The sequence below is a fragment of the Pleurodeles waltl genome, chromosome 8 (assembly GCF_031143425.1).
Source record: "Pleurodeles waltl isolate 20211129_DDA chromosome 8, aPleWal1.hap1.20221129, whole genome shotgun sequence".
NCBI lineage: Eukaryota > Metazoa > Chordata > Amphibia > Caudata > Salamandridae > Pleurodeles > Pleurodeles waltl.
Window position 1 is genome coordinate 1,513,521,163 of NC_090447.1, and position 22,279 is coordinate 1,513,543,441.

At 43.5% G+C, this 22,279-nt stretch overlaps 1 protein-coding gene across 1 annotated transcript in view; it reads left to right on the top strand.

The window, feature by feature from the left end:
• LOC138248852 (immunoglobulin superfamily member 3-like) overlaps nucleotides 1-22,279 on the top strand; it is a 98,814-nt gene that overhangs the window by 38,607 nt on the left and 37,928 nt on the right. The window contains exons 6-9 of the mRNA XM_069202805.1: nucleotides 2,030-2,422; nucleotides 3,503-3,907; nucleotides 13,056-13,448; nucleotides 17,225-17,644. Coding sequence (XP_069058906.1) covers nucleotides 2,030-2,422; nucleotides 3,503-3,907; nucleotides 13,056-13,448; nucleotides 17,225-17,644 — 1,611 coding nt within the window. The remainder of the gene's footprint in view (nucleotides 1-2,029; nucleotides 2,423-3,502; nucleotides 3,908-13,055; nucleotides 13,449-17,224; nucleotides 17,645-22,279) is intronic.

The following is a 22,279-nucleotide window of genomic DNA, read 5'->3' on the forward strand; positions in this document are numbered from 1 at the left end:
TTATATCATTCTTGAAGTAAACAATTGCTAGTCAGTTCAATTAAGAATTTATTGTGTGATGACTCAGTGCAGTTTAAAGAAATAAAACAACTTGTCATTCGTGGACGAGCAAGCACTCCACAGCAGGCAGGATAATACACCCAAAAGCCAGCAGGATGAGCTGAGAGAGAATTGCTCCCCTGGATGCATCTAAGGACCTCCCTGTTCATATTTTAAAGAACTGCATAGACAGTGGCACTGCCAATCTAGATGTAAAAACAGGGAAGGTGAGCCCTCCCAGGAACTTTTGTCTAGTTCCTTTTATGGACCAATCAGGTGCCTTTTCCCAAAGCAGAACTGGCCAAATAAGGCCTTATAAAGTTTGTTATCAATAATCCTATGGAAATAATATGATGGCCTGCATGGATCATCCCTTAGCTTGTCCTCATGGCAAACTATATGGTCTTTAATTCTCCAGAAGGTTGGCGCCTTATAGGTAGGTATTTGATGAGCACGCAGGAGCAGGCGTGAATCTGGTCAAGTCAGTACATAGGGCCAGAACGTTGCCTGTTAGCAAGTGTCCTATTGGAGGTCTGTTCTCCTAAGTTCAGGATCCTCTACCACAGTTTATTCCAGAGTATAGGATAAGGCCATGTTAATAGTTGTGGGAACATAGAAATAGGTTGCTATGGATTTTTTTCATCATGCCCTTTCTCCTCTTCGTGTGCGAAACATTTAGCAGTGTGAACGCGTTCACAAGTACCATTGTTACTGGTGAGGTTTGTCGTTACTTAGGATGCTGCTCACCAGAGTTGGTTCCTCTTGTATAATTTGCTGACCAGTGTAACGCTTGGCACAACAATCGGTGAGGTGGGCTGAATGTTGCCCATCTACTTCGGGAAGGCTGGTACCTGAATAATCTCCTTAGTTTCCTGCCTGGTGTTGTGGTTGGTGGGTGTATTTTGACAACATGGTAGACAGCAGGTGTGATGGAGAACACCTTGTCACAAGCTTCTAAGCAAGAGGAACTTAGAGAGGACCACATTTTACAAGGATGCTTTCCACTGGATTTGAATAATGTGAACTGGGGTTCAGGTCACTTAATGACTTCCTCTAAGCTCTACCGAAAACCTTTGCTGCGTCCAAGGCCATGCAACCCTACAACGTCCAAGAGTCCCCATCATCACAGGACAGTCTAATGTTGGCCAAGAGTTTGCTTTTCAAGTATCTGTAATGACCAATGTTAATAAGCATAAAAAGTCCCTTGTGAAGTTTACTGTAAAGGCTAAAGCTTGGCACACACTTTCCACTTAATGATGATTTGGGGGAGAGACTAGAATGCTTATTAAACAATTTCTGACAGAACGAGAGAGCTGAACTATACTAGTGTAGAGAATTACTGTTTATAGAAACCCATCCCTGTCAAGGACTTTTGAGTCTATTACAGGTCAGATGGCGAGATACCCTCAGAAGGCTGAAAGGAGGCAGATACTGTCTCTGGCTTACCCCTGGGTACCCCCGGCACTGCCCTTGCTTTCTCTGGTTTCAGGGGCTATGAAGGCCGAAAGATGAACAAAAAAGTCCAGAGGTCTCCAAAAGCCTGTGTATTATCTGCACTTTTCACTTATTGTCTTACTTAAACCTATCAGACACAAATAGGAGGCTACTGAGGATCCGAGTGTGACAAGTGGTCACCCCAGTGATGTAATTTGTGGTCAGAGGGCGCATGATGTCACTTACCTAAATACTGATATTGTGATGAATGGACATCCATGCTCTGTGTGTCTCTCTTTGTCCTTGACAATGTGTGCAATGTGATATCAGGACCCATCACCTCACCAAGCATTACTGCCCTCACTGTGTGTAGAGTGAGTAGCTCCTAGAATCTTTACCTATGAACCATGCGCTATGTAGCTTTTAATTCCCCTGTTTCTGTTGCTGTGGTTTAGGTTGCTGTGTACATATGTTGCACATTTTGCAGTCAATCTGTTAGATATTCCTTTCAGACCTCATCCCTTGCAGTGTGTAAGTCTGTTTTCTATTTCTACAGGTACTGGCCTGGGGGCGACCTTACAAAGCCGCACACACACTGTCCAGCTTGGGGACACCATTGTCCTCATGTGTCTGATCTCTGCGCCTGTAGAGAGCCCCCTGTCCATCACCTGGCAGGTGCTGCCCCCTGGTGCCACGGATGACTCCTTCCGTCCCATGGTTAGGGTTCTGCATGGTGGTGGCGTTGAGTGGCTGGGACAATACTTCCAGGAGAAGGGCACGGTCACTGGGACAGCCACAACCTCTAAGTTGACCCTACGGAGGGTGAGCTGGAAGGATGCCACAAGCTACCGATGCAAGGTGGAGGCCCTGAAGAGGAGTCCGGAGAAGACCTGGGTCCCTGCCGCGATGAGCAGATCCAACCGTTTGACCATAGAAGTGACCCCAAAGAGTAAGGAAGCAGACAGCTGTATATTTGTTTCATAGAGGGTTGGGGGGCTGCTGGCACTGAGTTGAGGGGGGAAGAAATGTGTCTTTCTTAGAGAGTGTGTGGGCTTCTCTCACTCAGATTAGGGTGCACATTAATGTCTGGTTCACAGAGGTCTGGTTGGCATCCCACTCACACCAGGGTACTTAGTTATGTCTGGTTTACAGGGGACTGATGGGCATCTCTCACTCACATCAGTGTACCTAGCAATGTCTAGTTTACAGGGAAATGGTGGGCATCTCTCACTCACCTCAGGGTACCTCGCAATGTCTGGTTTACAGGGGACTGGTGGGCATCTCTCACTCAGACCAGGGTGCACATTGATGTCTGGTTTACTGGGGGCTGGTTGGCCTCTCTCACTCAGATCAGAGTACCTAGTAATGACTGGATCATAGAAGAGGGGCGAGCAGCTCTCACAGAGATGAGGGGTGGCAGGGATGGAGGGAAATCTCTTTTATGGAAAACTGATGCTTTAGTCTCAGTAAAATCAGGGGTTAATACAGGACTCCACAAATGTTTCTGCCAAGAAAGAGGGCAGAGCAGGAATGTCTGTTTCCTAGTGGTTTTGTAAACTTATCTCACAGAGATTAGGATATACAGTAATGTCCACAGAAGACCGATGGGCAGCTCTCACTGAGACCAGAGAACAGTTGACTACTGTGACCAAGGGACATACTAAAGCTGGTGGGCTTCTCTCACTAAGATCGGGGTGTGCACTTGTAGAGGTCTGCAGTTGTAGAACTGCAGTTTTGAGGAAGACCAATGAAAACTCCTATATCGGTAATGTCTATTTATATAATAATAGCACAAATGAGGTAAAATGATGGAAGGGAATGTTACCCAGAGGAATTCCCAGTGGGTCATGAATGTTGGCTCAGGTAAACCCTTTAATTTATTTTTGCATCCCTTAATGTTCTTATGGTCTGGGTGTACAATCAAATGCATTTACAAATGTTCAAATACAATTATGAAAGCAAATTCTACTGGAACTCATGTAACAGGAACTTACTGAATTTCTCTGTTTATCTGTTTTTGCACCATCAGAAAGCCTGTTGGAACTTGATACCACCAACAGGCACATCAAGATAGGTCCCACCACGGACACGTTTGAGGTTGAATGCGGGCTCACTCAAGTGCAGGATGGCTCTCGATACTATGTGACGTGGTACCAACTCCCACCATCGAACAAGGTGCAGCCCACCAGACTCCTGAGTACCGACTTGGATGGGGTGGTGCAATACAGCTTGGAGGTTGACTCGCTGGAGAGGAAACATCACACTGAGCGAGTCTCTAAGACCATGTACAAACTGCATGTCCGGAGGGTGGACCACAGTGACCAAGGTGCATACTACTGTGGCGTGGAGGAATGGTCATGGCCTGCTGATGATGGCTGGATCTCCTTAGGAAGGTGTGAATCAGGGAAGACCACAGTGGAGTTTCAACACTCAGGTAAAGGCACTAAAATGAGGTGGGAGTCTCTTCTAGCTCTGAAACCTATCAAGTAAAGGTGCTCTCTACATGCACACTAATCTGAAGGTTTAATATTCAGTTGTTGGAACATTCTGTGGGCTCCTAGACACTGTGACCTCCACTATTGCTATCTAAGTGGTTAACAAGCATTCATAAATATACTAAAACAATCGGAGAAATCATTCATTTTCTGTGACCCTTAGTATCCTAATCTGCGGCAGTTACAGCTATTCATTCCTCTGATTACAGTACTATGAGGGGTTAAGAGGCATCTCCTCCTCTTAAAACTCTAGTCTGAGGGGTGACTAGACAGGTCATTGCCCTTGTTAAAAGCTAATCCGAGGAGTTAATAGGACTCCGTGGGCCAGATATACAAAGCCATTTAGCATTACTTAATGGTCGGAATCGCTATTTCGGAGGATTAAGAAATGCTAAATGGGCTTCTGAGATGTACAAAGCCCTTTAGGGAATGTGATTTCTACACTGTAGAAATCGTATTTTGCAATTCCCAAATAGGAATTTGCAAATAGGGATTTCCTATTTGCGATTTCCAAAGCACATGTACAAGGCATTTTCTAAATGCAAAATGGTCATTTAGGAAATGCAATTACCATCAACTCCCAAGTCGATGGTAACCATGTGCAATTAAATTAAAAAAAACACCAGAAGATGCTCTTTTTAAAGTGCAATAGAGCACACACATGCTCCTACAACATATGTGTGCTCTACATGTGCTCAACAAATGTAATTGGATTTCCTAAATGTGATTTCTTAATAGCATTTCTAATTTATAGGGATCACTAATTACATGCGTGTAACGTTGCCTTTACTAAATAGCCATTTCTATGGGGTTGCTATTTAGGAAATGCAAAATTGCATTTTGATACATCACACTATTCCGATGGGGTAGTAATAATAATCCATCTCTTGTGTTACACTTCTCTCAGGGGATAATGATAAGAATCCATCCCTCTTTTTTAACTAATCTGAAGGAGTAATAATAGCCCATCCCTTGTATTGGACTAATCTAAGGGGTAATAATAAGAAACCATCCCTCTTATCCCTTCCCAATTATCACACTAATCTGTTGGGATAATAATAATAATCCATCCCTTTTATCACACTAATCTGATGGGATAATAATATTAATCCATCCCTAGTATTACACTAATCTAAGGGGGTAATAATAAGAATTCATCCCTTTTATCACACTAATCTGATGGGGTAATAATAATAATCCATCCCTTTTATCACACTAATCTGATGGGATAATAATAATAATCCATTCCTAATATTACACTAATCTAAGGGGGTAATAATAAAAATTCATCCCTTTTATCACACTAATCTGATGGGGTAATAATAATAATCCATCCCTTTTATCACACTAATCTGATGGGACAATAATATTAATCCATTCCTAATATTACACTAATCTATGGGGTAATCATAAAAATTCATCCCTCTTATCACACTAATCTGATGCGATAATAATATTAATCCATCCCTAGTATTACACTAATCTAAGGGGGTAACAATAAGAATTCATCCCTTTTATCACACTAATCTGATAGGGGTAATAATAATAATCCATCCCTCTAATCACACTAATCTGATGGGATAATAATAATAATCTATTCCTAATATTATACTAATCTAAGGGGTAATAATAATAATTCATCCCTCTTATCACACTAATCTGATGGGGTAATAATAACAACAAATCCCTTGTATTGCACTAATCTAAGGGGGTAACAATATGAATCCATCCCTTTTATCACACGAATCTAGGAAGTTGGCTCTGTATATACTATCTCAAAGTGAGAGATAGTGTGCACAGAGTCCAAGGGTTCCCCTTAGAGGTTGACAGTGGCAAAATTAGATAATACTAATGCTCTATTTTGTGGTTGTGTGGTAGAGCAGTAGGCTTATCAGAGGGTAGTGTTAAGCATTTGTTGTACACACACAGGCAATAAATGAGAGCACACACTCAAAGACTTACTCCAGGCCAATAGGTTTTTATATAGAAACATATTCTTTTCTTAATTTATTTTAGAACCACAAGATTCAGAATTCAAGTAAATACATAAGGTTTGAGGTACTTGGCATAGGTAAATATGGAACTTTGAATTAAAACAGTAATGTACACAGTTTTGGCAAAAATGGCAATAAGCTATTTTAAAAGTGGACATTGCAAAAATCAACAGTTCCTGGGGGAGGTAAGTACAAGTTAGTTTAGCAGGTAAGTAAAGCACTTACACGTTCAGTCTCCAGGGCATAGGCAGCCCATCGTTGGGGGTTCAAGTCAACCCCAAACACCCAGCACCAGCAACACAGGGCCGGTCAGGTGCAGAGGTCAAAGTAGGGCCCAAATAGCATAGGCGCCTATGGAGAGCAGGGGTGCTCCGGGTCCAGTTTGCTAGCTGGTAAGCAACTGCGTCCTCGGGGAGCAGAGCAGGGGGGTTTTGTAGAGCACTGGGGGTGGGGGGGTCACAAACAGGCACACAAAATCAGCGGCACAGGGGCGGCCGGGTGCAGTGTGCAAAGTAGGTGTCAGGTTTTAGGTTGAAATCAATGGAGAGACCCGGGGGTCACTCTGGCGATGCAGGCAGGGCACAGGGGGGCTTCTCGGGCCAGCCACCAACTGGGCAACGATGACGGCTGCCTTCCGGTCACTCTTGCACTGGTAATTAGTTTCTCTCTGGCCTGGTGGCTGGGGGTGCAGTGCTTCTCCCAGGCGTCGGGTTCTTTGTTACCGGGCAGTCGCGGTCAGGGGGAGCCTCTGGATTCTCTCTGCAGGCGTCACTGTGGGGGTGCAGGGAGGTTGTCTCAGGGTGTCCATGTGGTTGGAGTCGCCTGGGGGTCCTATCTGCAGTGTTGGTTCTTCTGGACACGAGCCGGGGACGTCGGGTGCAAAGTGTTGGGAACTCACACTTCCGGAGTGAGGCTGGAGTCCCTTTAAAGATGGTTGTTTCTTTTTTGGTTGAACAGAGCCACTGTCCTCTGGAGTTTCATCGTCCTTTTGGTTGCAGGGCAGTCCTCTGAGTTGACAGAGGTTGCTGGTCCCACTGGATGCATCGCTGTTGCAGGTTCTTTCAGTCTCGAGACAGGCTGGTAGGGCTGAGGCCAAGTCAGTTGTTGTCTTAGTCGTCTCTGTGGGGCTTTCAGGTCAGCAGTCCTTCTCCTTGTTTCAGGTCATCAGGAATCTGTTTTCCTGGGTTCAGGGTCGCCCCTAAATACTCAATTTAGGGGGTGTTTAGGGCTGGAGGGCTACTGTCCCTGAGGGTGGCTACACCCTCCTTGTGCCTCCTCCCTGAAGGGAGGAGGGCACATCCCTAATCCTATTGGGGTAAATCCTGCATGGCAAGATGGAGGATTATCTAAGGCAGGGGTCACCTCAGCTCAGGACACCTTAGAGGCTGTCTTGGCTGGGGGGTGACTCCTGCTTGTTTTTCTCATTGTCTCCTCCGGACTTGCCGCCAAAAGTGGGGGCTGTGTCCGGGGGACAGGCATCTCCACTAGCTGGAGTGCCCTGGGGCAAGATAATACGAAGCCTTAGCCTTTGAGGCTCACTGCTAGGTGTTATAGTTCCTGCACTGAAGGACTGGGTAAAATACAGGGGGCATCTGTAAGATGCCCTCTGTGTGCATTTTGTAATTAATCCAGCATTGGCATCAGTGTGGGTTTATTATTCTGAGAAGCTTGATACCAAACTTCCCAGTATTCAGTGTAGCCATCATGGAACGGTGGAGTTAATTTTGACAAACTCCCAGACCACATACTTAATATGGCCCCACTGTACTTACAATGTCTAAGAATGGACGTAGACACTGTAGGTGCATATTGCTCATGCAGCTATGCCCTCACCTGTGGTATAGTGCACCGTGCCTTAAGGCTTTAAGGCCTGCTAGAGGGGTGACTTACCTATGCCACAGGCAGTATTTTGTGCGCATGGCATCCTGAGGGGGATGCCATGTCGACTTTGCCTTTTTCTCCCCACCAGCACACACAATCTCCAATGGCAGTGTGCATGTGTTAGGTGAGGGGTCCCTTAGGGTGGCACAACACATGCTGCAGCCCTTAGGGAACTTTCCTGGTCACAGGACCCTTGGTACCACTGGTACCTTTACAAGGGACTTATCTGTGTGCCAGGGGTCTGCCAATTGTGGAAACAATGGTACATTTTTAGCGAAAAACACTGATGCTGGGGCCTGGTTAGCAGGATCCCAGCACACTTCTTAGTCAAGTCAGCATCAATATCAGGTAAAGAGTGGGGGGTAACTGCAACAAGGAGCCATTTTCCTACAGGTAATAATAATAATCCATCCCTTTTACCACACTAATCTGATGGCGTAATATTAATAATCCATCCATTGTATTAGACTAATCTGAGGGGGTAATAATAAGAATCCATTCCTTATATCACACTAATCTAAGGGGGTAATAATACGAATCTATCCCTTTTATCACACTAATCTAAGGGGTAACAATAAGAAACCACCCCTCTTATCCCATCCCCATTATCACACTAATCTGATGGGATAATAATAATAATTATTCACCCCTAGTATCACACTAATCAGATGGGATAATAATAATAATCTATCTCTAGTATTACACTAATCTAAGGGGTAATAATAAGAAACCATCCTGTTTATCCCATTCCCCTTATCACACTAATCTGATGGGACAATAATAATAATAATCCATCCCTAGTATTACACTAATCTGATGGGATAATAATAATAATCCATCCCTAGTATTACACTAATCTGATGGTATAATAATAATAATCCATCCCTAGTATTACACTAATCTAAGCGGTAATAATAAGAAATCATCCCGCTTATCCCATTTCCCTTATCACACTAATCTGATGGGATAATAATAATAATCCATCACTAGTATTACACTAATCCAGGATGGTTCTCATAAACATTCATTCCTCTCATCACACTAATCTGATGGGGTAATAATAACAAGACATCCCTTGTATTGCACTAATGTAAGGGGGTACCAATAAGAATCCATCCCTCTTATAACACTAATCTGATGGGGTAATAATAATAATCTGTCCCTTGTACTACACTAATATGAGCAGGTAATAATAAGGATCCATCCTTTTTATCACACTAATCTGATGGGGGTAATAATAGTGATCCATCCATTGTATTAGACTAATCTGAGGCAGTATTAATAAGAATCCATCCCTTATATCACACTAATCTAAGAGGGTAATAATAAGAATCCATCCCTTTTATCACACTAATCTGATGGGGTAATATTAATAATCCATCCCTTGTATTAGACTAATCTGAGGGGGTAATATTAAGAATCCATCCCTCCTATCTCACTAATTTTATGGGGTAGTAATAATACATCTCTTGTATTATACTAATCTAAGGGGGAAATAATGAGGATCCCTCCCTTTTATCACACTAATCTGAAGGAGTAATAATAACAACAACCACCACAACAATAATGATGATGATAATAATGATAATGATAATAATAACAGTAATGATAATCCATCCCTTGTATTACACTAATCTAAGGGGGTAATACTAAAACTCCATCCCTCTTTTCACACTAATCTGATAGGGTAATAATAATAATCCATCCCTTGCATTACACTCATTTAAGGGGGTAATAATAAAACTCCATCCCTTTTTTTACACTAATCTGGAGGGTACTACTTAGAATCCATCTCTTCTATTACACTAATCTAAGGGGTTAATAATAAGACTCCATCTATTTTATCACACTAATCTGATGGGGCAATAATAGGAATTAATCTCTTGTATCACACTAATCTAAGGGGGTAATAATACAACTCCATCCCTTTTATCACACTAATCTGATGGGGTAATAATAAAAATAATCCATCCCTTGTATCATACAAATCTAAGAGAGTAATAATAAGAAACCATCCCTTTTATTACACTATTCTGATGGGGTAATAATAATCCATCTCTTGTATTACACTAATCTAAGTGGGTAATAACAAGACCCCATTACTCACATCACACTAAATTGATGGGATAATAATAACAATCCATCTCTTGTATGACACTAATCTAAGCGGGTAAGATTAAGAACTCATCCCTTTTATCACACTTATCTGATGGGTGAATACTAATAATCCATCCCTTGTATCAGACAAATCTAAGGGGTAATAATAATAATCCATCCCTTTTATCACATTAATCTGATGGGGTAATAATAAGAATCCATCCCTTACTAAAGTAATCTAAGGGGGACATAATAAGAATCCATCCCTCTTATCATACTAATCTGATGGGGTAATAATAATAATCCATCCCTTGTATTACACTAATCTAAGAGGTTAATAATAAGAACCCATCCCTCATATCACACTAATCTGATGGGGTAATAATAATAATAATCCACCCCTTGTATTACACTAATCTAAGAGGGTAATAATAAGAGACCACCTCTTGTGTTACACTAATCAAAGTGGGTAATAATAAGACTCGATCCCTCTTATCACACTAATCTGATGGGTTAATAATAATAATCCATCCCTTGTATTACACTAATCTAAGAGGGTAATAATAAGAATGCTTCCCTTTTATGACACTAATCTAATGGGGTAATAATAATAATCCATACCTACTATCATACTAATCTGATGGGATAATAATAATAATCCATCCCTTGTATTCCACTAATCTTAGCGGGCACTAATAAGAATCCATCCGTTTTATCACACTAATCTGGTGGGTTAATAATAATAATCCATCCCTTGTATTAGACTAATCTAAGGGAGTTATAATAATAATCCACCCCTCTTATCACACTAATCTGATGGGGTAATAATAGATCCCTTGTATTAGACTAATCTAAGGGGGTAATATAAGAATCCATCCATTTTAGCACACTAATCTAATCTGATGGGGTAATAATAATAATCCATCCCTTGTATTAGACTAATCTAAGAGGTAATAATAAGAATCCATCCTTCTTATTTCTCTTATCACACTAAACTGAGGGGTTGATAATGATAATCCATCCCTTTCATCACACTAATCTAAGAGGTAATAAAAAGCATCCACCTTTCTCTTGCTCTAATCAAAGGTATTAAAAGCCAGCCCATTTTACTCTGATCCGAGAGGGTAATAAAACCTTTCATCTCTATTATTATTATGTTTATCTTATTCTAATTTTATGAAGTGATAATAAGCATACATTCCTCCTAGTACACTAAGTGAGTGGGTAATAACAAGAATTATTTCTGGTAAAACTTTAAGGCAGTTTACCAATGGGCATCCTAACCCCTCTTTACTTTTATTGAGGACTTAATAATATGCACCTGTTCTTTTTAATATTCTTGTCTGAGAGGATAATAGTGAGCATCCACCCTCTTAGTACACTAATCTGAGGGGATATGTTAGGCATCCCCCTTGTAGTGCACTTATATAATGAGGAAATAATAAGCATTGATCGCTCTGAGGGGGTACTAGCAAGCATCCACCCCTCTATTACACTCATCAAAGTAGTTAATGGGCACCCATATCCCCTTACTATGTAATTTTAGAAAGTAAGATTAAACATACACCACTCTCATTACACAAATCTGAGGCAGTAATAACAAGCATCCAGCTACCCTGTTACTCTAATCCAAGGTGCTATTAGGCATCCATCCCAATATTACTGTAATTTTTGAAAGTAATATTAAACATTCAGCTATCTTATTACACTAATATGAGGAGATGATAACAAGCAACCATTCCTTTTATTACACATATCTGAGAGCGTATTAAACACTAATCCCTCGTGTTACACTAATCTGAAGGGTGGGTAGTAAGCATCCAACCCTCCTATTCTCTAATCCCAGGTGTTCTTATCAATTCATCCATTATTACTGTAATCATAGAAAGTAAAATTAAACACCCAACCCTCTTATTACACTGATCTTTGGAGGTAATATCAAGCATCCATCCCTTTTATTACACCTATCTGAGAGAGTATTAAGCACTAATCCCTCGTGTTACACTAATCTAAAGGGCGGGTAATAAGCATCCAGCCCTCCTATTCTCTAATCCCAGGTGTTGTTATCCATTCATCCCATTATTATTGTAATCTTAGGAAGTAAAATTAGACATCTATCCCTCTTATTACACTAGTCTGAGGAGTTATTATCAAGCATCCATCCCTTTTATTATACATATCTGAGTGAGTATTAAGCACCAATCCCCTGTGTTATACTAATCTGAAGGGGGATAGTAGGCATCCAACCCTCCTATTACTCTAATGCAAGGTGTTATTAGCCAACCATCCCTGTAATCGTAGGAAATAAAATTAAACATTCAGCCCTCATATTACACTAATCTGAGGAGGTAATATCAAGCATCCATCACTTTTATTATGCTTACCAGTAGGAGTAATATTATGCACCAGTCTCTCTTATTACAGTAGTCTGAGAGGGTGATAGTAAGCATCCATCCCTTCTATTACACTAGTCCAGGGTGTAATATTACGCAACCATATTTCTTATTACACATTATGGTGATTCAGTGGAAACAAGATCATAGCCTCAGAGCTGGCTGTAGAGATTTACAAGGGGTGGTGACACATCTAATGTAGTGCACTGAAGGTAATCACACACATCTACAAAAAAACATCAGAACACAACTTAAGATACACACACAATAAATCACATTGCAAAATAAAATACAACTCACGACACAACACAAAGTACAACAGCGCATGAATTACAACACAAGACAAAACACAACCAAGCATAAAATATCACACCACAAGATAAAATAGACAGGAAAGTAAAGAAACACAATGCTGAACATTAACTACACATTACAACATAAAACAACACAGTAAATGGCAACAATCTAGACAACCACGCATTTATGTAAAAACAAAATCACAAATCTTGCTTAAGGGCAGATCTCATGGGACATACTTAAAAAGTATTTTAGTTTTGCATTTTAATGTCAGCAATTCCAGTTTGCCCATTTTCGAGTGGTCTGCATGAGATATATATTTCAATAATGTTGTTTTCTAAATGATGAAAGATTTACCATTAACTCAGAGAGAAGAGATTTTAATTTGTCACCCAATGTGATTTTTGCCTTCTCCTTCTAAACAGAAAGTAACCTGCAGCTCATGAAGGCCAACAACACTCTTGTGACAACTGAAAGCGAAGAGGTGACTATGAACTGTGGACTGGAGGGTTCCACAAGGCCTGACTCACGCTTATCCGTCACCTGGTTCTACAAGAGAGGGCCTGCCCGACCCAGGACCCTGCTTAAAATGGGCCCCAATATACTTGTAGACTATCCCGACAAGGAGAAGCGACAGAGAATACGGTTTGACACACCCTCAGCGGGGAACTACAGTCTGACTCTGCAGGCGCTGGAGGAGGAAGATGGCGGCCTGTACTACTGCCAGGTGGAGGAGTGGCTATTAAACCCCACAGGCTCATGGATAAAAGAAGGGGCGGATCTTTCAGGATTCACACACCTCATAGTGCGCCGACCAGGTAATGCTATAGACCAGGCATGAGTGGGCGCCTTCTGTGAGCCTGGTTTAGTTATTTCTTGCCAGAAGGGTTACAGTGTCAAAAACATGACGTTGTTTCGTCCTCCATAACACAATTTCCATAGGATATAATGGGATCTTAAAATGGTGGACATTTGTGACGGAGTAACCCTGTCTGCCAAGATCTAAATTAGGCCGTAAGTCAGATGGTATGATCCACTTCTCTGTAGGTCACGCCCCCTGCTGTTCAACCAGGGAATCAGCTGTAAATAGGCTGGGCCCAGATGACTATACTGTGGTGTCATCAAGGGTCAAAAGGTGCCTAATGCCACTCATTCTACCCCTGGCAGCTCGACGACTCAATATCGACACAAAACCCCACTCGCACACTTCTCCCAAGTGCATGTAAGTGAGACACAGCAATGTATTGGTTAAAGTGCTCGTCTTTAGTGGAGGGCTTTTATCATGCATTCTTTTACACTGGAAGGAGTTAATTGCTCTGTTGAGGTGACATCTTTTATTTGGCATGTACGTAACTGTTGAAAGAGTGAGGACTTGTACCTCATTGGTCAAAGGGTGAGGACCTGCACTCCATTGTTTAAAGAGAGAGGACCTGTACCTCTTTGTTGAAAGAGTCAGGACCTGTACCTCATTGATCAAAGAGTGAGGACTTTGGTCTGTAGCATAACTTGTGGTTTATAATGGGAGGGTAATTGTGATAGAGTTACAAAGTAAGATAGCTTGTATCACAAACGTAGCCCCCACTAATGATCGCACCTAACTGGTATTAATAAAACCTATCAGAAATTAATTAAATAGAAGTCAACTCATGCTATTTTTTTTTCTGGAAATCACATGACTAATGGCAATAAGCAACATTTAAGCACTCGATTGACCACTAAGCTTGGCCGTAAAGCACTTCAACGCCTCGTGAAGGGTAGTAAGCAGTATATAAACTAAATTAGAAGTACAATTATAAACCTACTTGCAACAGAATGTGGGAACCGTAACCTGTCTGAGGCCTATGCCCCGAGCATGCAATGAGGGATGTATTTAATGAACTTCTATTAGATAAAGTCATAATCTGCAATGAAGAAGGCTCTATAAACTACAGAATGAGCCTCAAAGCAGGTGCCCATTTGAACTCATCACCCATGATGTCCTGATTCAACAGCTGGAGGACTCTGGTCTTCCTCATCTTGTCCTGGAGTGTCCTGGAGTGAATCAGATCTTAACCTGTTTTGCAACTTCAGGTGGTGGCTGTTCCTCCGTTTTCATCTAAGTCAGAGGAGATAACCTATAAGGACGCTGAAGGTTCCTGTTTCACCCATCTGCGTTGTGCTCCAGTCAAGCCTTCGAAAGGCACACCAGTTCATCCTTCAACTGCAGTGAAATATGGGTCTTTCTTTAAAAACTGTTTGCTTGAAATTTGTCAAGTAGACGAGTTGAAATCGACTAAAATTTAAACCTGAGAAAACTGAGATATATGTGCTTTGACAGGATAGACATCTTTGGTCCTCTGCAATATTGTCCGACAGGATGTGGGATTGCCCTCCGAAGGTCATTTTGTCCACAACCTGGGTTTCTGTTTTGACTCAGCTCTTCTGCCTCAAGTAGATGGTACTCTTGATTTTGTCGCCGTTGGGTGTGACATAGGGCCTGATGACGACTTTGGTGGAGGGGATTACCCCGTCCCAAATGTGACGGATATCCCGCCCACCGAATTACGAGTCCATTATATCCTATAGAGCTCGTAATATGGTAGGCGGAATATCCGTCACATTTGGGACAGAGTAATCCCCTCTGTCAGAGTCGTAATCAGGCCCCTAGTCTTTCTGCGTTGGTCCAGGAAGGTTGCGCTAACTGTGGTTCCTGTCTTCATTTGTAGCCTCTAAAGTCTAACGTGTTTAATGAAAAATAGCCACTGTGCAAGCAACGTAATGAAAGACCATTGCTGTCTCAATGGACCACAGCCTCTGCTCTACATCAGTTGGGGCGGTGTGGTTGCATGTAACTTGGCAGGTCTAATAGGATGTTAGGGGTCTGCAGGCTGGTGCAAAACCACATAGCAATTCAGTAATAAAATGTACCGGGGTGTGTTAACGCAAAGGGGAGGATTAGCAATTTTGCAATATATGGACTGGTATTAGGGCAGAGATGCCAGTAAATCTACTTTCTTAAGTCAGATGGCATTTGGAGTACACTTTGTGCTCACAAATAAAGTTATCAATAACCTCTGGTTCATCAAGAATGCTGTTACTAGGACCTTCCTGAATAGAGAGACATATGACTTTCTTGAAATGCATCTTTCAGCCTTCACCGGCTTTATATTGCTCAATGTATCATGTTTACAGTTCTGTGCATTATCCATTAATACATTACTAATATTTCATCAAAATAAGCTTGAATGATACTCCCTAGTACACTCTTTGCCTTCTTCAAACGTTCAGCTGCTGTACATTATTGCATGGGTATGTCAGAAGGCATGCCTTGTTCCTCCTCTTGCTCTCCATATGGATCACTCTTACCACCTATGTCGAAAGAAACTTACAACTTCTTGTGCCCCTTCATGTCTATCTTTACTTAGCATAGCCGCCCAGTCTCATAAAAGCACAGGGTCTTTATGTGCTGTTCATCATTATTACAGTGATGACTGGGTGGTTCAATTCCCACCCTCTGCTCACTTCTGAATATAATCCCAAAGACATCTATGGCTAAGGCAAGGGACTCCCTCAGATAGGAGGGGAATTTGCACCACATTTGCCTGATTTGTTGAAGTGGCATAATCTTACAAAATACAATTATATTTTGTAAGTTTGCACCGCTTTTGCGTCAAAAAATTTCACAAGTGCGATGCAAAAAAAGTATAAATCAGGGCCTCTGTAGCTCAAACCTGCTTGAGCATTGTCATGAGCATTCGTTAAATCCCATGGGACTGGGTGGTCCCCAGCATCAGTGAGGTTGAGTACGTGGAATGTTACAATTCCTAATTTGAGATCTGGCATTGCTCTGACCTCTCTGATGTACAGTGGGTGACTCTTTCATACCATGAAACTGGTCACCAGAGGGTGTTCCCTCATTTGCATGGGGGCCTGGCCTCATGCAAATGGGGGAATCCCCTTGCTTTTGCACCCGCGCCGTATTATAGACACTGTCACAGAGGCAAAGAAGCTGTCATGAGGTGCACTGTCAGTGTGCCACTTAAAAGATAGAGCACTGTAGGTGCACCCTCTAATGACTGCCCTCTCGAGGAGAAAAAGGAGGTCATATAGGCCCCCCAGACATCCCCTTGCAGGCGAGTGCAGTAACTTACTGCTAGGCGATCCCTAATCCTCCTTAAAAGTGCAGGTGGGTTGCTGCCTGCACAGTGAAACATGGAGCGGCTTTGAAGCAGCCACTCAGTTTTCATGGGAATGCACTGCCCTGGGGCAGCGCGAGTTCACTGCTGCGTATTCAATGTAATAGGGCACATTTTCTAGGTTTGCGCATGACGCACCTCTTTTTTTTAACGCGCAAAATGTGAAAAAGAGCCCCTGATCTGACATATTTAGCAGTCACTGTGTGACTTCATAGTTCACCATTGCATTTTTCTTTCGCACGTTTTCTTCCAATCACAGGGATTTAATTGTAACATTCTAAATCATAATCCCTTTATTTCATCCATGTAGTGTTTTTGTCCACATTACTGTGGTTCTTTGATAGATAACTGAGTGAGTTGTTATTGTAAAACTTATTGTCAGGCAATAAACTCATGACAGGTTTTCCCTTTCTGTTTAGCCAATAACCTGCGGATGAACACCACGGAGATGGACCTTATCGTGCTAGAAGAAGACCACAGCAGCCTCATCTTACCATGTGAGATCACCTCTAGATCCAGCCCCTCTTCTGTCTTTTCCGTGGCCTGGTGGAAAGTCTCTGATAAAGGGGAGCAGCTGGTCTTCAAAGTTGGGCAGGATTTGCTCTTCCAGTTCGGCAACATAAGTAACCATGGGAGTGATAAGAAAATGGATAGCAAGCTGAGGTTTGAGAGGCCATCTGAGATGTTTTATCACCTCACTGTGATGAGGCCAGAGGCATCTGAAAGTGGCATATACTTCTGTCGGGTGGAGGAGTGGTTGTGGAGCCCTGCACAAACTCTGTACAAAATAAGCGAAAAGAGGTCCGGGAACTTCAACATTACTATTCAACAACCCACAGGTAAATATATAAAAATTGGGTCAATGTTGGTCTTTCTTATTTATCTCTGTTGAAGAGATCAAGTGTTACATGAGCATCAGGTACTAGCGGTCTCTATTTGAGGACCAGAGATCAAGTGCAAGTGTTCCGTGAGCATCAGGTGCTAGTGGTCTCTATTTGAGGATCAGAGATCAAGTGCAAGTGTACGTGTTCCGTGAGCATCAGGTGCTAGCGGTCTCTTTTTGAGGACCAGAGATCAAGTGCAAGTGTTCTGTGAGCATCAGGTGCTAGCGCTCTCTATTTGAGGACCAGAGATCAAGTGCAAGTGTTCTGTGTGAGCATCAGGTGCTAGCGCTCTCTATTTGAGCACCAGAGATCAAGTCCAAGTGTTCCGTGAGCATCAGGTACTAGCGCTCTCTATTTGAGGACCAGAGATCAAGTGCAAGTGATCTGTGTGAGCATCAGGTGCTAGTGCTCTCTATTTGAGGACCAGAGATCAAGTGCAAGTCTTCCATGTGAGCATCAGGTGCTAGCGCTCTCTATTTGAGGACCAGAGATCAAGTGCAAGTGTTCCGTGTGAGCATCAGGTGCGAGCGGTCTCTATTTGAGGACCAGAGGTCAAGTGCAAGTGTTCTGTGTGAGCATCAGGTGCTAGCGCTCTCTATTTGAGGACCAGAGATCAAATGCAAGTTTTCTGTTGAGCATCAGGTGCTAGCGGTCTATATTTAAGGATCAGAGATCAAGTGCAAGTGTTCTGTGAGCATCAGGTGCTAGCGCTCTCTATCTGAGGACCAGAGATCAAGTGCAAGTGTTCCTTGAGCATCAGGCGCTAGCTGTCTCCATTTGAGGACTAGAGATCAAGTGCAAGTGTTCTGTGTGAGCATCAGGTGCTAGTGCTCTATTTGAGGACCAGAGATCAAGTGCAAGTGGTCCGTGTGAGCATTAGGCGCTAGCGATCTCTATTTGAGGATCAGAGATCAAGTGTGTGAGCATCAGGTGCTAGCGCTCTCTATTTGAGGACCAGAGATCAAGTGCAAGTGTTCTGTGTGAGCATCAGGTGCTAGCGCTCTATTTGAGGGCCAGAGATCAAGTGCAAGTGGTCCGTGTGAGCATCAGGCGCTAGCGATCTCTATTTGAGGATCAGAGATCAAGTGTGTGAGCATCAGGTGCTAGCACTCTCTATTTGAGGACCAGAGATCAAGTGCAAGTGTTCTGTGTGAGCATCAGGTGCTAGCGCTCTCCATTTGAGGACCAGAGATCAAGTGCAAGTGTTCCGTGAGCATCAGGTGCTAGCGCTCTCTATTTGAGGATCAGAGATCAAGTGTGTGAGCATCAGGTGCTAGCGCTCTCTATTTGAGGACCAGAGATCAAGTGCAAGTGTTCTGTGTGAGCATCAGGTGCTAGCACTCTCTATTTGAGGACCAGAGATCAAGTGCAAATGTTCCGTGTGAGCATCAGGTGCTAGCGATCTCTATTTGAGGATCAGAGATCAAGTGTACGTGTTCCGTGAGCATCAGGTGCTTGCGGTCTCTTTTTGAGGACCAGAGATCAAGTGCAAGTGTTCTGTGAGCATCAGGTGCTAGCGCTCTCTATTTGAGGACCAGAGATCAAGTCCAAGTGTTCCATGAGCATCAGGTACTAGCGCTCTGTATTTGAGGACCAGAGATCAAGTGCAAGTGATCTGTGTGAGCATCAGGTGCTAGTGCTCTCTATTTGAGGACCAGAGATCAAGTGCAAGTGTTCCATGTGAGCATCAGGTGCTAGGGCTCTCTATTTGAGGACCAGAGATCAAGTGCAAGTGTTCCGTGAGCATCAGGTGCTAGTGGTCTCTATTTGAGGATCAGAGATCAAGTGTACGTGTTCCGTGAGCATCAGGTGCTAGCGGTCTTTTTTTGAGGACCAGAGATCAAGTGCAAGTGTTCTGTGAGCATCAGGTGCTAGCGCTCTCTATTTGAGGACCAGAGATCAAGTGCAAGTGTTCTGTGTGGGCATCAGGTGCTAGCGCTGTCTATTTGAGCACCAGAGATCAAGTCCAAGTGTTCCGTGAGCATCAGGTACTAGCGCTCTCTATTTGAGGACCAGAGATCAAGTGCAAGTGATCTGTGTGAGCATCAGGTGCTAGCGCTCTCTATTTGAGGACCAGAGATCAAGTGCAAGTGTTCCATGTGAGCATCAGGTGCTAGCGCTCTCTATTTGAGGACCAGAGATCAAGTGCAAGTGTTCTGTGTGAGAATCAGGTGCTAGCGCTCTCTATTTGAGCACCAGAGATCAAGTCCAAGTGTTCCGTGAGCGTCAGGTACTAGCCCTCTCTATTTGAGGACCAGAGATCAAGTGCAAGTGATCTGTGTAAGCATCAGGTGCTAGCGCTCTCTATTTGAGGACCAGAGATCAAGTGCAAGTGTTCCATGTGAGCATCAGGTGCTAGCGCTCTCTATTTGAGGACCAGAGATCAAGTGCAAGTGCTCTGTGTGAGCATCAGGGGCTAGCACTCTCTATTTGAGGACCAGAGATCAAGTGCAAGTGTTTTCCGTGTGAGCATCAGGTGCGAGCGGTCTCTATTTGAGGACCAGAGGTCAAGTGCAAGTGTTCTGTGTGAGCATCAGGTGCTAGCGCTTTCTATTTGAGGACCAGAGATCAAATGCAAGTTTTCTGTTGAGCATCAGGTGCTAGCGGTCTATATTTGAGGAGCAGAGATCAAGTGCAAGTGTTCTGTGAGCATCAGGTGCTAGCGCTCTCTATTTGAGGACCAGAGATCAAGTGCAAGTGTTCCTTGAGCATCAGGCTCTAGGTGTCTCTATTTGAGGACCAGAGATCAAGTGCAAGTGTTCTGTGTGAGCATCAGGTGCTAGCACTCTATTTGAGGACCAGAGATCAAGTGCAAGTGGTCCGTGTGAGCATCAGGCGCTAGCGATCTCTATTTGAGGATCAGAGATCAAGTGTGTGAGCATCAGGTGCTAGCGCTCTCTATTTGAGGACCAGAGATCAAGTGCAAGTGTTCTGTGTGAGCATCAGGTGCTAGCGCTCTATTTGAGGGCCAGAGATCAAGTGCAAGTGGTCCGTGTGAGCATCAGGCGCTAGCGATCTCTATTTGCGGATCAGAGATCAAGTGTGTGAGCATCAGGTGCTAGCACTCTCTATTTGAGGACCAGAGATCAAGTGCAAGTGTTCTGTGTGAGCATCAGGTGCTAGCGCTCTCCATTTGAGGACCAGAGATCAAGTGCAAGTGTTCCGTGAGCATCAGGTGCTAGCGCTCTCTATTTGAGGATCAGAGATCAAGTGTGTGAGCATCAGGTGCTAGCGCTCTCTATTTGAGGACCAGAGATCAAGTGCAAGTGTTCTGTGTGAGCATCAGGTGCTAGCACTCTCTATTTGAGGACCAGAGATCAAGTGCAAATGTTCCGTGTGAGCATCAGGTGCTAGCGATCTCTATTTGAGGATCAGAGATCAAGTGTACGTGTTCCGTGAGCATCAGGTGCTAGCGGTCTCTTTTTGAGGACCAGAGATCAAGTGCAAGTGTTCTGTGAGCATCAGGTGCTAGCGCTCTCTATTTGAGGACCAGAGATCAAGTGCAAGTGTTCTGTGTGAGCATCAGGTGCTAGCGCTCTCTATTTGAGCACCAGAGATCAAGTCCAAGTGTTCCGTGAGCATCAGGTACTAGTGGTCTCTATTTGAGGATCAGAGATCAAGTGTACGTGTTCCGTGAGCATCAGGTGCTAGCGGTCTCTTTTTGAGGACCAGAGATCAAGTGCAAGTGTTCTGTGAGCATCAGGTGCTAGCGCTCTCTACTTGAGGACCAGAGATCAAGTGCAAGTGTTCTGTGTGAGCATCAGGTGCTAGCGCTCTCTATTTGAGCACCAGAGATCAAGTCCAAGTGTTCCGTGAGCATCAGGTACTAGCGCTCTCTATTTGAGGACCAGAGATCAAGTGCAAGTGATCTGTGTGAGCATCAGGTGCTAGCGCTATCTATTTGAGGACCAGAGATCAAGTGCAAGAGTTCCAAGTGAGCATCAGGTGCTAGCGCTCTCTATTTGAGGACCAGAGATCAAGTGCAAGTGTTCTGTGTGAGAATCAGGTGCTTGCGCTCTCTATTTGAGCACCAGAGATCAAGTCCAAGTGTTCCGTGAGCGTCAGGTACTAGCGCTCTCTATTTGAGGACCAGAGATCAAGTGCAAGTGATCTGTGTAAGCATCAGGTGCTAGCGCTCTCTATTTGAGGACCAGAGATCAAGTGCAAGTGTTCCATGTGAGCATCAGGTGCTAGAGCTCTCTATTTGAGGACCAGAGATCAAGTGCAAGTGTTCTGTGTGAGCATCAGGGGCTAGCACTCTCTATTTGAGGACCAGAGATCAAGTGCAAGTGTTCTGTGTGAGCATCAGGTGCGAGCGGTCTCTATTTGAGCACCAGAGATCAAGTCCAAGTGTTCCGTGAGCATCAGGTGCTAGTGGTCTCTATTTGAGGATCAGAGATCAAGTGTACGTGTTCCGTGAGCATCAGGTGCTAGCGGTCTCTTTTTGAGGACCAGAGATCAAGTGCAAGTGTTCTGTGAGCATCAGGTGCTAGCGCTCTCTACTTGAGGACCAGAGATCAAGTGCAAGTGTTCTGTGTGAGCATCAGGTGCTAGCGCTCTCTATTTGAGCACCAGAGATCAAGTCCAAGT